General features: G+C 44.4%; 2 protein-coding genes across 3 annotated transcripts; both read right to left on the bottom strand.

Annotated features, from left to right (window-relative positions):
- Positions 1-721: 721 nt before the first annotated feature.
- Positions 722-6,697, bottom strand: LOC118120675 (GTP-binding protein REM 2). 2 transcript variants are annotated; one of them, XM_035175835.1, is made up of 6 exons: positions 6,581-6,642; positions 6,391-6,451; positions 5,050-5,359; positions 4,825-4,898; positions 3,147-3,324; positions 722-1,409 (listed from the first exon to the last, which is right to left on the bottom strand). In XM_035175835.1, the coding sequence occupies exons 2-6, from the start codon at positions 6,442-6,444 to the stop codon at positions 1,117-1,119; spliced, it is 909 nt and encodes a 302-aa protein (XP_035031726.1). In that variant the 5' UTR covers positions 6,445-6,451; positions 6,581-6,642; the 3' UTR covers positions 722-1,116. The 2 variants fall into 2 exon arrangements, with proteins under 2 accessions (XP_035031726.1, XP_035031727.1); XM_035175836.1 differs by having other exon boundaries at positions 6,391-6,697.
- Positions 6,698-8,145: 1,448 nt separating this feature from the next.
- Positions 8,146-15,202, bottom strand: nrl (neural retina leucine zipper). The gene is made up of 5 exons (XM_035176812.2): positions 14,874-15,202; positions 11,553-12,362; positions 11,150-11,437; positions 10,025-10,240; positions 8,146-9,733 (listed from the first exon to the last, which is right to left on the bottom strand). Exons 2-5 carry the CDS (start codon positions 12,162-12,164, stop codon positions 9,572-9,574), a joined length of 1,278 nt encoding a protein of 425 aa, XP_035032703.1. The 5' UTR covers positions 12,165-12,362; positions 14,874-15,202; the 3' UTR covers positions 8,146-9,571.
- Between the last annotated feature and the right edge of the window lie 128 nt (positions 15,203-15,330).

The following is a 15,330-nucleotide window of genomic DNA, read 5'->3' as shown; positions in this document are numbered from 1 at the left end:
TGCAGCCCAGGTTGTCAAAATCCTAACCTCTCAATCGGTTCCAGTAGTTTGCAGCCAAGAGAATGAGTCAGAATATCAGGCCACCATTTTACTTTTTTACTTCTATTATAGCACAGCTCTTCCTTTGATAACAAATGATGGGCATAATGACCTGGGATGTGCTGGATTTTTGTGCACGTGTGGGTGGGTGTGGGAGGATGGAAGTGCTGTGGGTTGGCGAGTGAACCAGATGAGTGTGATAACCTGTTATCTGACATGAAAAAAACCCCAACATCCTCTGCATTTCAATTTGGGATTTTGAATTCTATGCTGAAAAATACAATTCACCTCCCGTCTCTGAAGTGACGGGGAAAAGCCACCGAGCTGAAATGGATGCGATGTGTATGTCTCAGTGATTCCTGGTCGCCATGACGACGGTAACATGGCAACAGTCAGTCTATATACAATAATCTGCTCGTCCTTCTCCTCTCCTCTTATTGCTATGCTGAGCTGTGTTCGTCCACTTTTTCTCTCCTCGCAGGCCCTTCATTGTTTTACTGCTCACCGTCCCCATGGATACCACAATAGCTGAGACTCCACGAACACAACGTGAGTCATCAGCAAAGTCTGTCCCACTAATGAGTTCTGAATTTGTGTGGTCATGACTTAATCCTGTGCTTGAAACGGTAGTAAAATGTGATTTAATGTGACAACTGGTTTATTAATAAACAGAGGCCAAGGGTAACATGCACTGAGTTTGTCAGGACTCAAAAAAGCAATTTATTTAAAGAGATGAGGGTGGCAGTTAACTATCACGACCACAGATTATTTACATGTGCTCTACAAACAGTATTATAATCTTCTCGTCTTTGTTGATTGTGTACAAAATTGCTGTATCTTCCTACAGATAAACATCACTAACATCACTCTAGCTGTTTTCTACTGCTGGATGCACATGATGATCACTCACAACAGTGTCCTGCCATCGCTCTGGCTCCTTCAAACTCACACCTCCTCTGTTACTCACATCCTCATCTCTCATCCTCTAACTGCTGTGTCACTACCTCCTCCTCTCTTTTGTTGGTGTTCTACCTCCAGCTATTCTCTGTCAACAATCGAACCATCAGACTCGCCCAATCACAGCGCCCCCAGGTCATGGCACGAGCGGGACTTCTGCCTCAGGAACTTGCCCGCCTCCCGCTCTCGCGGGTACCTGGGCACCAGGCTGGACAGGAAACGTTTGGCACGGGAGGTGATGCTCTCGCGTTGGCCTCCTCCGCTCAAGTCCTCCGCGGTCATCCCCGGGGGCCACGGGGACTGGCCCCTGGCTAGCCGCACCGCACACTCCAGGACCTCCAGGGTGCGGTGGTCCAGAGAGGCAGAGATCTCCAGGAAGAGACAGTTGAAGAGGGCGGCGCTGGACATGGCCTCTGAGGGAAAGGAAAGGATTAATGTTAGCTTCTCTGAGTCCAGTGCAAATGATACTTCTCTTCTTCCACCTTTATACTCAATCCAACATGTGAAACATGTTAGACAAGCTGTGAATGTGGTGGGAAAACAACAAGAGGTATATAATCATAATCTTGGCCCTTTTCCCATTTTAGCAAACATTCAATACAACAAAATCAACATTTTGGTTTTTAAATTAGTTTTTTCATTATTTTTGTCTTTAATGGATGGCTGACAGTAGACAATAAATGAAGAGAGATACAGTAGATGAAGGTATAACATGGTACAAAGATTTCCAGCTGTAATAAAACCCAGGACTGATATGAGCTTTAACCAGGGTTCGGTCGACCCCTTCACAGGCTGTGTTCTTTCATCAGAGAGGGTGTTGAAGAGCTCTCTGTATACGAGGCTAACATCAGGCAGGGTCCCTTTGATCAATTGTGCAAATTGCACTTGCAAGCGATTACAAGGAGCTTATGAGGAAGTTTATAGTTTAATGAGGGCAGATGGTTTGGGTTTTTAAGACTTGCAGCAGGGCTGAAACTCAGTGGCAAAAAAAGAGAACAAAATCTTGAGGTGCTGCAGAACGCTCTGTTGCACAGAAGCAACTGTCAGCCACTGTAAACATGTGTGAGAGGTGAAAAGCAAACAAAAAGGAGGACTGTGTGTGTGTGTGAGTGTGTGTGTGTGTAACATTGCAATAAACAAATGATTCTGAATAATAAACTGACTCAAACAACCAGGCGTTTTGATGTTTCGGTTATTTATAGATAAATAAGTAATAAGTTGATGAAGGAAGGTGTGGAGCAAGATTTAAACCATTTTAAGGTCATGAGGAGAATTTTTCACGACAAACCTTTGGAAGATGTAATTTTGAGTTTTGGAAGGTGTAATGCTGGAGGGGGTCTTTAATAAACTCGGAGGAAGCAGTTATCTTAACTTGTTCTTTTATCTGCCACAGTAAGAACACGTTTCATAAGACATTTCTGCATTCCAGATTTTGTCGTCACTTTTCCTAATCATTGGATTCTTTATAAAAGAACCATGAGCACTCGAAATACTTGTCCCACCTCACAACTTTGTGCTCTTAAAAAGAATAAAGGATGACTTCTTTCACAATTTTAAAGGTCATACATTGTATAAAGTGAGATTTCCATGTCTTCTTTAATAGGTCAGGAGAGATTAGATACAATTTTGGTCCAGATCCAGGATTTATATTTCACTTTCTTTAATATTGCGCGCAAGGGCCTTTTTTGACATTTCCCAGGGAATATTTTATGGATTTTAATATAAAAAAAGGGAACTAATATCTATGAGTGTGTCCATTGTGGTGCAGATTGATTGGACCTTAGGGGACTGTTGGGCCATGTTGGAGGTGTGTTTTTTATATGTTTCCAGGGTCTTTGAGTTGGGAGGTATACATGTTGTAATATTACATGGCTGGGCAGCATGTGTGTTTTTAAGCTGCATGAATGTGAAGAGGCAGTTCATTCCCAGTCAATGCTCTCCTTCGCTTAAACTGTGATTGTGGCTCCCCTCACACTCCCACACTGCAACTCAGCTGAAACACTGACATTTGCATTTTCACATATCTCACCCCACGTTAGTGTTTGCTGACACAGATACAGAGCTGAAAATGTCAACACTGAGTGTGAAGACCAACTGAAGGAAAATAATTAGATGGACGAGGCGGGGGATGAGCAGGATGCTCGTCTTACCTTGAGAGGGGACCTCACGTGTGCGGACAAGGTCACTCTTATTACCAACGAGGATGATGGGAGTTTGGGGCTGAGTCTCTCTCAAAAGCAGTCGGAGTTGGGCGGTGCGGTGGAAGCTGCGCCTGTCAGTCACTGAAAACACCAGGACACACACCTCGCACTGCAGAGCCGACAGGTCCTGAGGGTCAGACGGAGGCAAACGCACTGTGTCATACAATAATGTAGGTGGCATTTATATATATATACTGTGAGGCTAGTCATATGCATTTATATGAACAGGTCTATTTTAGTATCTCATACACATCCTCGTGCAATCGTCCCGTGTCACTGCACTTTACTCAAGCATGTTTCTCAACAAATATTTGTGTTTTCTTGTTTTCTATTTGATTGCCTATTTTAATCTATTTTCATACTTTCACGTGTTCCCTTGTCTACCTCATTCTGACATTGTACTGCTGTAACAAGTGAATTTCCCAGACGTAGGATCAATATCATTTTAGAATATAGGACAAGATGGTGACTATATTCTAAAATGATATTGATCCCACGTTATGGTATCGTAGTGTAGCTTACTTTGACGTGTTTCCTTCTCTACATCATTCTGACTATCTGCTGAAGTAACGAGTGAATTTCCCCGACAACAGTAAAGTTTATCTCATCTCATCTTTATAATCTATTCCTCTCTTAAATTTTCAAAGCCTCACTTCGAGAATAACAGTACAAGTGTAGCCTGGAGAAAAAGCAGCTGTATGATGAGCAGATGAATTCTGTATCTAAAATCCTCTGTGCTGTAGTGAGAATGTTTTACTGTAGATAGTACAAACTGCAATACACTGCACATTCTCAGTGACACACACACACACACGTACACTAATCCTCTCCAAACAGCAAAGAGACAGAAATCTCTAAAAATAAAATGCCCCTGAGTGAATCCTTCATAGAAAACTTCCTGTCTTTTTGTTAAGAGCAGCCATTGTTCATTGACTTTTCATTTAATTTTGATTCAGTCTAGAATTGACTCAGATCCAAAGGCAACTTCCTCCCTGGGCAAACATCACAGTGTTTCAGATCATCAATAATCATCATATAAACGTCAGAGAATCCCCACATTAAAAAACGAATACATGCACCTAAATCAAAGACATGAATACAATCACTTGGCACATCTGCTTTGTGGGCAGCTTTCTTTCTCTCTCTCTGTCCCCCTCACTCACATCCCCGCACAGATGCCTCGGAAATGCACTCGAGGGAAAAGAAGAAAAAAGTGTGCAAAACAACCTGATAATGAGCTTTTCCTCAGACAACCACATGCAGATGCAGCAGATTTATTGTCCTCCTTCTGCCACAGCAGTTCTCTGAGCTCAAGGCAACTATTTCTACAGTTATATAGTGCTGTCATGTGCTCTGGACATATAATATGAACACCTCTAATATGCTGCATGTGCATTACAGTTCCCTTTCAAATTCTTGTTTTGGTTAACTTACCTATGATGTTATCCCCTTTAAGCTTATTTCTTGTTCTATATGCAAATTGTCTTGGCAATCTGTCCCCAAGACGCAGAGGGCACCATGGGATATGCTCGTGGATGGATGGATGCAGGTGCAAAGAGGGCTCAGTGGCCTAATGAGGGAGCAGAGAACAGGGATCGTGGGAACAGTGAAGTATTGTTTGGCTCACCTGTCTCCAGTTGTCAAAGATAATGATGGTGCTCTCCTCCTCATCCACTGTGACCGTGCACACGTATCCCTCGCCTAGGGACAGGGAGAGCAGCAGTTAGGTCTCAGATGGGAGATGGGTGCTGGGTTTTGTTTACCTGCTGCTCACTGTGAAAGGCAATGCTACTGCAGGCGGTCTTTTTCACGTCAACACTGAATTTGTCTTGTCAAACAAACAGCTTTGTACCATCAGAATCCACAGACGCCGTCCTGTCCATGTCCCCAGCGAGGGCGAGGGCCAGAGAAGACTTCCCCACACCGTTCTGCCCCAGCAGGGCGATCCTTAGAGGCCCATCAGGTCTGCCCTCCACCGCCACGGTCGGAGTGTCGTCCAAGGCTGGACTGAAGCGGATCGGTGACGCAGAGGGCCCAGCAGCACTTGATGTCCAGTCGCAATCATCATGCACAGCTTCTTCTCGTCTGAGCTGGTGCTTAAGTGGCAGAGGAGTGCTTCCTCTGCGAACTGTCGGCGTGTTGGACAGAGTCATACTGTCACACTGAGGGACAGATTGAGGGACACTGTGATGCATCAGACATAATACTAAGGGACAGAACCCAGAAGTGATGCTATAGATAATAACTCACTGTTACTACTGTACTCTCATAACACAGGGGGATGAATGGTCAATGTCTGTGCAGCAGAGCAGAGGCTGAGATATCGTCACATTGACTCACTTATACAAGTCAAGATTGAAAAACATTATCTCATACAATTCCCATAATACAACTAAATAAATGCTCAGATTATTCAAACTTAATGTCCTAAATGGATGGAGAGATGGATGGATGGATACATAGATAGAAAGAAACATACATAGAAAGATAGATAATCTCTATATATACATATGTATATATATATATATATATATATATATATATACATATATATATAAAAATGCCGCAAGTTTGTTTCTCAATGTAAAATTCACTCTATTTTAGCTCTGTTTTGGTCTCGACCAGCTCCTGAGGCAAATTGCAAATTGCTATCTGGTCCTTTCACTGGTCAATGTGCTGCTGACTCGGTTTGTCTGCTGTTTGGTGTGGGGCTAGGAAAAGGTCGGTTTCCAAGAAGCTCAGACACATTTTTTGGGATGTAATAGAAAAAACTACCAACTGTGAGAGTGAACTGAAACAATAATGTTGCGGTTCGAAAAAAACCCAACAATGAGGTGAAAAATGCTAAAAAGCCATGGTGATTATTCTCAGTGGAGTTTTCTCCTTTCATATTGAATAGTCACATCAATGCTGCTTAAGATGCAAATAAATCTCAGAGAAGTAAGATTCAATAATGCCAATTATAGAAACACACACACACACACACACACACACACACACACACACACACACACACACACACACACACACACACACACACACACAAACAATAAATCCATCCATCAAGCTGACACTTTAAATACAAAACATTATAACGCTCCAACTTTGCCCTGAACCCTGATTGGCTGCTTTAATTCTAGATACTAGGGGCTGTGTGCCTAGACCTCCATGCAGCCCCGTGCAGCCCACCTACCGTGGTCGCCTTCTCCTCATTGCTGAGTCTGTCTTCGGGCACATCTGTCTGCATCTGCAAACTGATATGAAGCGATCAGGGAAAAAGACTCCAAAAGAAAACTGAGCACTCCCCCTTCTACCCCTCGTCCGCCTCAGCCCAACCTCACCCACTTCATGAACCCAGCTCAGCACCAAGTATGATCTCTCACCTGTCTCACTGCTCCCGTACAAAGTAAGCACGGTCTCTCTCTCTCTTCCTTTCTCTCTGTCTCTCTCCTACTCTCTCTCTCCTCCTCTCTCTCTCTTCATCTCTCTCTTGCTGCACTCTCTCTCTCTCCGTCGTGTCTCCCTTCTCTCTCTCTCTCTCTCTCTCTCTCTCTCTCTCTCTCTCTCTCTCTCGCTCTCGCTCTCTCGCTCTCTCTCTTTATAATATATTGAGTTTGTTTGATTGTTCATTGTTATTATTATTAATATAATAATAATAATTATATTAACAATGCTCAAAGACACTGTACATAGGATTCAAAAATCCTATTAGAGATTAAGATTTGTTATAAATCTCTCTCTCTCTCTCTCTCTCTCTCTCTCTCTCTCTCTCTCTCTCTCAGGCTCTACAAACTGACAATCACCCTCACTGTAGTGCAGGATGCAGGAGGTAGGAGGCAGGATGCAGGAGGCAGGAGGCAGGAGGCAGGAGGCAGGAGGCAGGAGGCAGGAGGCAAGATGCAGGAGACAGGAGGCATGAGGCAGGAGGTAAGATGCTGGAGGCAGGAGGTAGGATGCAGGAGGCAGGCGGAAGGAGGCAGAAGGCCGGATGCAGGAGGTAGGTTACAGGAGGCAGGAGGTAGGATGCAGGGGGCAGGAGGCAGGAAGTAAGATGCTGGAGGCAGGAGGTAGGATGCAGGAGGCAGGCGGAAGGAGGCAGAAGGCCGGATGCAGGAGGTAGGTTACAGGAGGCAGGAGGTAGGATGCAGGGGGCAGGATGCAGGGGGCAGGAGGCAGGGGGCAGGGAGCAGTAGCTCACGAAGAGTCACGAAGCTCTCATTGACCTGTGGAAGATGGCTGCGATATAGATACTGGCCACTAGAGGGAAGTACAACGCAAGTCTTCTCCATCGTGGCTCTGTTACTATGAGTGTGTGTGTGCGTGTGTGTGTCCTTGGGGAAACACAACTTGTTTCAAACGTGTGATTTGGGAATTCCTTTAGTACAAACAGGTTTAATACAAACATCCCACGGACCTGCCCGCCCAGTGCTTCAGTCTGTCGCCTCTCTCCTTTTGTGTCTTCTCATCGACACGTGACCTTTTCCTGGACTGACCCATTTTACCCTTTTTTAATCAAATAAAACCATATAGTCCCACATCCAAGGAGTGTATATGTGCATGTTTTCTATCAGAATACGAGTGTGGCCGTGAGCGGTGGTGCGTCCCTCCCACACAAAGCCACAATAGGCTCCGGCAGTGAGCAGCCAGGACGCTATTATAGCCCTAATCCTGCTCCTATTGTACAGGCCAGAGAGAGAGAGAGCGAGAGACAGAGAGAGAGAGAGGTAGAGCCGAAGATGAGGTCATCCCAAACAGTGCAACACCCAGGGTCACTGCCTCACTATAGAGGGACGGAGATAAAGAGAGGGATGGAGCAGGGGATGGGGCTGCAGGGTGAGCTGCACAGAATAGGCCTGCACAAGACTACGAGTGGGAGATGCTCAGATAGGTGAATGGAGAGGAGGTGACCTGTGTGAAGAGTGCACAAAACACAACACGGCACGCCAGGGATGGTAAAGTACTTTGTTTATTTCATATGCATATGAAACCACACTACAACAGGAGCGGCCGTCATGTTTTGGTAATAATGTTAATTCTAATCACAATTGGATAAGGTAATAAACTGTAGGAAAGTAAAAATACACACTAATGGAATAAAACCGGTAAAATAATTAGAATCAATACATAAATAAACAATAAATACTGAATAAATAAGTGAATAAATAAAAATAACAATTTATTTAACCTACACCCAAAATAAATAAATCTAACGCAATGATTCCATGGAAGAGTTTTTTTTTCTCCATGAAAAAATATTTTTTGCCTTTTTTCCCCCTGCGCCATTGATTTTGAGTTGCATCTGAAGTAGAACCACAGTACCTGAGTGCACAGTGACCGGCTCTGTGGTGCCACATGTCGCATTAAAATGGTGATCGTCCCTGCTACAGAGGTGTTCAATGTGCCTAGAAGAACTGGACACAACCACACAAATCATGCCACACTCTTGGGATTGGGTGTTTTTGTCCTTTCCACCACATGCAGCCGCTTCATTAATTACAACCAGCTCCACTTCTTTGTATGTAAAAAACCTCGAGAGCAAACAGCGAGTCTTCTCTGTTTGTGTTAATGGCTGAAAGTCACCATTTCCAACTAGATTTATTTGCTAAAAAATAAAATAAAAAAATAAAGCAGTATCCCCACTATTCATTTAGCACAATCACTGGAAGGTCCCCATGAGAGGTATCCTTGTACATTCTTTAATCTATGATTATTCACTTTACAAAGAATAACAAGTCTTGGTGAGCTTAAACACTTTGGTAGGCAACTGTGAAATATTAGCTGGCAAATACTTAACTGCATGCTGTGGATACTTCATCCAAGCCCATACCACTCCACATCCAGCACCACTGCACTACTCAGACCTCTGCAGCTTTATAGCAGCTTATTATATAAAAATAAAAACAAAACTACGATGTGAGCCTCAACACTCATTTGGAGAGTACATTGCAGCTATGCCACATTGCATAGATAATATGCTTCAGCAGGGTCAGGGATTAATACGATTGTAATCTGATTCCGTCAGTGGTATTTGTCCACTGTTGTGCTGGTGTCACAGGCAGACGATCTCAATGAGCTCTCAGCCAGTGTTTGTGCAACTATTCACAGTTTAGTCCAAGAAGCAGCCTAGAGTCTCGCTCTATGATTCCCCTTCGTTCAAGGGTGGATTTCACAGTTGTGTCGCCCCCGAAACTGAATGTCTCTCTCACCTTCCCTGCTGTACACACACATGCACACACATGCACACGCACGCACACATGCACACTCACACATAAACGCATACTTCTTTGCTTTCTCCAAGTTTGATCCCTCATCACTGGTCGCTCCACGTTGGCGGAGCTTGTCTTTCCTCTATGTTCTCCTCTGTGGGTATAAACTCAGAGGAAGTAGTCGGGGGGTGGGGAAGGTGGGTTACTGGGGCGGGTCAGGGGGGCCTCGCCGCCGGCGCCGTGGTTCGTGTTGAGGAGCTTCTCGTAGCGAGCCTTGTAGGTGTCTCTTTCCCTCAGCACTCGAGTCAGCTCACACTGCAGCTGCTCCAACTGGGGGGAGGGAGGTGGAGAGAAGATGGTCATTTCTCTGTGCTTCACTGAGACACAGTGCAAAGATGTTGACTCATTTTTCCTAGTAAATTGTGTCAGGGATGTAAATTTAGAGGATTGAGGCCTCTCAGAGTGTCAGACAGTGGATTTGTCTCCTTCTGAGGCCTTTTCAGGGTCAGGATGTCCATAATAAAGCTCAATATCAGATTTAGGTTCAGGTTTGGGGTCAGATTAGGCCTGGATGTGCATAAACTGGGAGAGCTTATCAGTGAGACTCATACATACTCATACCTGTTGTGTGAGCACATGTTTCTCTGACTCCAGAGCGTGGCGGTGCTGTAGGCGCTTGTAGCGGCAGGACTGGGCATAGCCACGGTTCTTTAGTGTGCGGCGTTTCTGCTTCAGGCGCACCACCTCGTCCTTGCTCACGCCACGCAGGTGTCGGTTGAGCTCGCGAACCGACAGGCTCACCAGCTGCTCGTCAGAGAAGCGGTCGTTTGCCCCACACTGTTGAACACAAGGTGGAACACATCACCACATTGTGACTGGTGCACATGTGATACATCACATTGTATGCGTGTCTATGTGTGTGTGTGTGTGTGTGGGGCACATTTCAGCACCACATGTCCATAATCTGTCACGTAATCTGACTAAGTGTGGGTGACAGTTATCAGGATTACACACAGCAATAATAGCAGATATTATCATAAGCTCACACTGTGCTCCACATAGTGATCCACCCAGGCATCTTGATCGACCACAACACAGATTACTGCATTTCTTTACCTTCTAAAGTTACAGCCATTCAACACTGAGCTTTATTAACTGTTTTTTTCCTCCAATCACATTTCACAATTTAAAGTGTTGAGTTATTATTCCTTTAGCTGGTTTCTAGTTGAAGAATTGGCTTGTGTATATGTTAAAAAGCTGATGACAAAATGTCTTTGGAAAAATTGGGAATTCTATTCATCAGGTATAAGCAGTATCAACACTTAATATATGATATATAATAAACCCTTTTATAGTTGTAAGCACATGTAAGTGTTAATTCATGTATTAGTCAACCAATAATGACTGATAATGTAGTGAGACACAATTACAATATGATAAAATATGTTTTCATATGAAAATGTGCAACTGCTGATAAATAATAATTCTCAACGCATTTCTAAAAACTGCCTTATTTCATTGGAAATTAAGATTTTGTGTCTTCAGAGACTTCACTTCCCTTAGAGCTGTAGAGAGCAGGCCTTCAAGTGATGCCTCAGATAGATACAGACATTAATAACCATGTTCTAATGTCCTAATCCTAATCCTTCACTGCACGATCCCTCTCTCCCTCCGCTCAGCCCTCTCATACAGGTGCCTCTGTTTTCTCACTTTGCTCCCTGCCCCTCCTTCAACGTCCCCGTTTACCTGATTAACTAGTGGGTGGTGGTGATGGTGATGGCTGCCATGCATGGGGTGATGCGAGTGGTGCTGGTGATGGTGATGCTGGTGGTGATGAAGGCGACCCTGGGGGCTGAGAGGCTGCGGGTAGGGAGCCGAGGCTTGGGTGGCGTTGGGGAGCGAGGCAGGGGCCGATGAGAGGAAGACAAGCGGGCGATGGCACATGTCTGTCCCCTTGGTGCAGGATATGTCGCCTCCGCTGTCGCTGCTTGAGTCTCCAAGATTGCTGCTGGAACTCTGAGAGAGACCTGGAAACTGAAGGGGAGGAGGGGGCACAGGAGATGATGAAGAGGCAGCAGGGGGGGAGAAGAGAAAAGCCAACCTTTTCATGGCTATAAGAGAATCATAGTTTTAACCTAGAGCATGTTACCTGTGAGCTGACAGCTGCAGCAGCTGAGTTCAGCAGGGCCTCAACAGCATCCTCACAGCCCAGGAAGCCATTTACCGGCCCCCTTTCTCTGTCCCCTCTCTCTGGTACCCCTCCCAAGGCTCCCAGCAGAGTGGCAGGCCCTGTCACCTCCCCTCCAAACTGTTGCTGCAGCGCTGCCAGCCAGATCAGGTCCTCCAGCGAGGCCGGAGTGGGACCCTGGGGCCCACTGTGGGCCGGGCTCCCCTCCACATTCCCCTGAGAGCCAGAGCTGATGCCAGAGTTGAAGCTGTTCGAGATGGAGAAGGGGAAGGAGATGGAGGAGGATGACGATGAGAGGGAGGAAGAGCCTGAGGGAGGTGGGTGGGCGTCGCTGAGCGTCGGCGAGGGCGGCAGCGAGTTGTAGGGGCTGGAGCTCAAACTGGAGTCCTGTGGAGGGTGGCTGGTGTACGGTGAGCTCGAGGGGTCGTAGCCAGATTTGGGATATGGACAAGGAGGAGGGAGTGGAGGAGTGTCAGATTTCACCTCAAACTTGAGGAGGTCAAAGTCATTCAGGTACTCCATGGCCAGCGGGCTGGGGGGGAGAGAGGGCATGGGGAGGGGAGGAGACGACATGATGTCAGCCGCTGCTGCTGCTGCTGGTGGAGCTTCAACAGGGTTTTTCCGTGTGTCAGGATTGTTGGAAAGCCCACTCCTCTGCCTCAGTGCAGCTCATAGACAGCAGCAGTGGTGATGACAGGAGGTAGACTGGTGGGTGAGTTTCCTCTGTGAGAAACTGTACGTCCCCGTGTCCTCGTCTCTGTGTCTCTTGTCCTGAAGGAGAGGAGGAAGCAGACGGAAAGGGACCAGAGAAAAGGAATGGTGTTACACATTTTTATTATCAATGAGACTTTTTATAAGGCATTTACATATTGGGTTTATACAAATGGTTTAATTTATTGATATTGAAAAAAGTGCTCCAATGAGTCAGCATAACATTGCAGATGGACAGTAAGTATTAAAATAGATGCAGCAGAACCAGAGGGATATTTCCACAGATTCGTCCTTCTAGCCTTCTAGGTTATTGCTGATCCACAGAAATGAAAAAATGAAATAAAAAAAAAACGAGATGTTAAGTTAGCTGAAGAGGTTTGGCTTAATCAGTCAATAATGATTTATAGATCAGTGATAAGCCTTTAATAAGAGGAGCGTCAGGTTGTGGAAAATCCTCTACCAGTGTGACATTAGCTAATTCTGTTCAACCTACAAAACACATTTACAAGAAGAGTAGCACTCAGAAGAGAGCATACATCCACAAGGCCCAACGGTTAACTTAAATTAAATCAAGCTGACTGATTTATTCCCCTAAATGGGCACGATTTTCCTCATCAAGATCGAGGTATGACTCCCTGGGACGTTGGTGAAAATGACAAAAAACTAAAACGCCTCTATCTCACAATGTTAAAGAAAATTCAAAAAGAGATAAAAAGTTCCTTCTGCAACAAAATTGAATGGGTTCTTCCATGAGCCATATCTTTCTACCATGTTTTGTGGTAATCCATTGAGTAGTTTTTGTGTAATGCAGCCAACTAACAGACAGACAAATGCTGACAAAAAACACAACCTCATTGACAACAGTAACAAATTACTGATGTTAACTTAAGTTAATAAATTGTCCATTTAGGGGGATTTCCTGAGAAGGGTTAGGGTTAGGGTTAGGGTTGAACTAAATTAAAGAGTTAGTTCAAAGAACAAAGCAAATTTTCTTAATCTCTAAAATGTAAGAGAAGGATTTTGACAATCTGGCAAGTTGTAACTTGCTCTCATTCTCTTCTTGGAAACATTAGTAAATTATTTATTAACCATTAGTAAAATCATCAATTACACCTTATAAAGTGTCTTTGGAGTGATAGGAAACTCTTTGGGCTGCTGTTGTTCCTTTTGGAAACTACAGTTTCTAAAGATCATTTAACCATAAAAGCTGTGACAACTTGACTTGGTTCAACTTGGAATCAGACTGTGAGAGTGTGTGTGGCAAGTATGATTGTGTTATATTAAGACACTAATCTGCAGCACACCCCCCCCCCCGCCTATCATCTTATACACATGTATTAGAACCATGTGCACATTCACATACACGTGCACATGCACACATTGTGTGGTGTGCAACATCTTGGTTTCAACAAACCTTTAAACTTTACTTCATACTTTATAATTTGTGGCCTTCTATGTTCAACAAGTTGTGTTAGTGAGTAATTCCAGATCTCATATCTAAAGAATGTCACTTTGTAAGTGGAAAGAATACCGTAAAATTGTTTTTATCCAAATTTTAAAAATGCCTTCAATGCCTTCGCACGCACGCTCACACACACACACACAGACACACACACACACACACACACACACACACACACACACACACACACACACACACACACACACACACACGCGCACACACACACGCGCACACACACACACACACACACACACACACACACACACACACACACACACACACACACACAAATACACAGTGAATAAAACGTTATATTTCTAGAAAGATCTGCCCACTGAACATCACCTACTGGAGCCCAAGAACTCAAAGGGCTTAATCATTTTTGACAGAAACATCCACAAGTCTCAGAGACCAAACCCAGTTATCAGCAGGCTCACACTTTAATCCAGGAACTTTCTAAAATGAATCAAAACCCATGTTCATACAGCGAGAGGAGAGAAAGCTGATGTCAACCTTAAATGTTACACATCAAAATGTTGGAGCTGGTTCTTTTGGATCATTTCTACTCAGATTCAAGAAGGAAAAGTTCATAATAGGTTATGTGCCAGTAGAGAAATGAAGAGTTTACATGTTATTCTGTTTTTCAGTGATGAATAGGTGATACAGGATTCTAAGTGAGACCATATAAACACAGCTGAACAACAGAGTCCCCTCAGAACTTCAATGAAATGTATTATTAATATGCTACTATACATCATAGAAAGAGGTAGAAGACAACACGACTAATTATGGCCCTTCACATATAATAGTTATTATTATCAAAATGAACCTCTAATTAAAAATCCACCTTTGACTGGTGACTCTGGCGCACAGCTCATTAGTTTTGCCCCCTGTGGTTCCAAATGGATTGTAAAAGAAGGCAAACAGTGACAGGGCTGCATGGAGGCCTCAGTCTGGCTACAGACCAAAGTCACGGCAAAAAGCCAGCCAGAAAAATAGTGACAACACACACGCACACACACACACACACACACATGGAAGAGAAAAAAGTGGAATGAAGTCCGGCCCAGGCCTGACATGAGAGATGCGACAGAATGAAATGAACTTACCGTCGTTCATAGAGAGGAAGGATGGTTACAAGCTCTTTTCAACATCCCCATCAAACACACACGCGCCCACAAAAATAATCAACTGACTGGTTGACTGACACGATGGGAGAGAGACACACAGGAAACAGAGTGTGTGAGCGCATGTGAGTGTGTATAGCACTCTGTCACTGAGTGCCACTGCCCCCTTTCTTTCTTTCCCCTCTGCTGCAAATCCCTGTTTGAAACAATCCCCTCCTCTCTTTCTCTCTCTCTCTCCCCATATCCCTCTCTCATGGTTCACAGGCATGTTCACACTCTATAGGCAGAGTCTCTCTCTCTCTTTCTTTGTCTATTTCTCTCTGTTTTATCTTTGTCTATCTTTGTCTGTCTCTTTTATTCAGTTTTTCTTGTTTTATCCATGTTTCTCTCCTCACACAAACACACGCACTCACACACAAACCTCATACACACATATCAG

This window comes from Hippoglossus stenolepis, chromosome 14 (assembly GCF_022539355.2).
Source record: "Hippoglossus stenolepis isolate QCI-W04-F060 chromosome 14, HSTE1.2, whole genome shotgun sequence".
Classification (NCBI taxonomy): Eukaryota; Metazoa; Chordata; class Actinopteri; order Pleuronectiformes; family Pleuronectidae; genus Hippoglossus; species Hippoglossus stenolepis.
Note: the sequence above shows the minus strand (reverse complement) of the source record. Positions and strands in the feature narration are given on the sequence as shown.

What these genes read in the sequence shown, in the direction of transcription:
- LOC118120675 (XM_035175836.1), bottom strand. Translation starts at nt 6,444, where the DNA reads ATGCAGACAGATGTGCCCGAAGACAGACTCAGCAATGAGGAGAAGGCG. An exon ending in TCTTTGACAACTGGAGACAG is followed by an intron (nt 3,325 to 4,824) that starts GTGAGCCAAACA and finishes TCTGACCCTCAG; the next exon opens with GACCTGTCGGCTCTGCAGTG. An exon ending in ACGTGAGGTCCCCTCTCAAG is followed by an intron (nt 1,410 to 3,146) that starts GTAAGACGAGCA and finishes CCTTTCCCTCAG; the next exon opens with AGGCCATGTCCAGCGCCGCC.
- nrl (XM_035176812.2), bottom strand. Translation starts at nt 12,164, where the DNA reads ATGTCGTCTCCTCCCCTCCCCATGCCCTCTCTCCCCCCCAGCCCGCTG. An exon ending in CTGCAGCTGTCAGCTCACAG is followed by an intron (nt 11,438 to 11,552) that starts GTAACATGCTCT and finishes CCTCCCCTTCAG; the next exon opens with TTTCCAGGTCTCTCTCAGAG. An exon ending in ACCACCCACTAGTTAATCAG is followed by an intron (nt 10,241 to 11,149) that starts GTAAACGGGGAC and finishes TGTGTTCAACAG; the next exon opens with TGTGGGGCAAACGACCGCTT.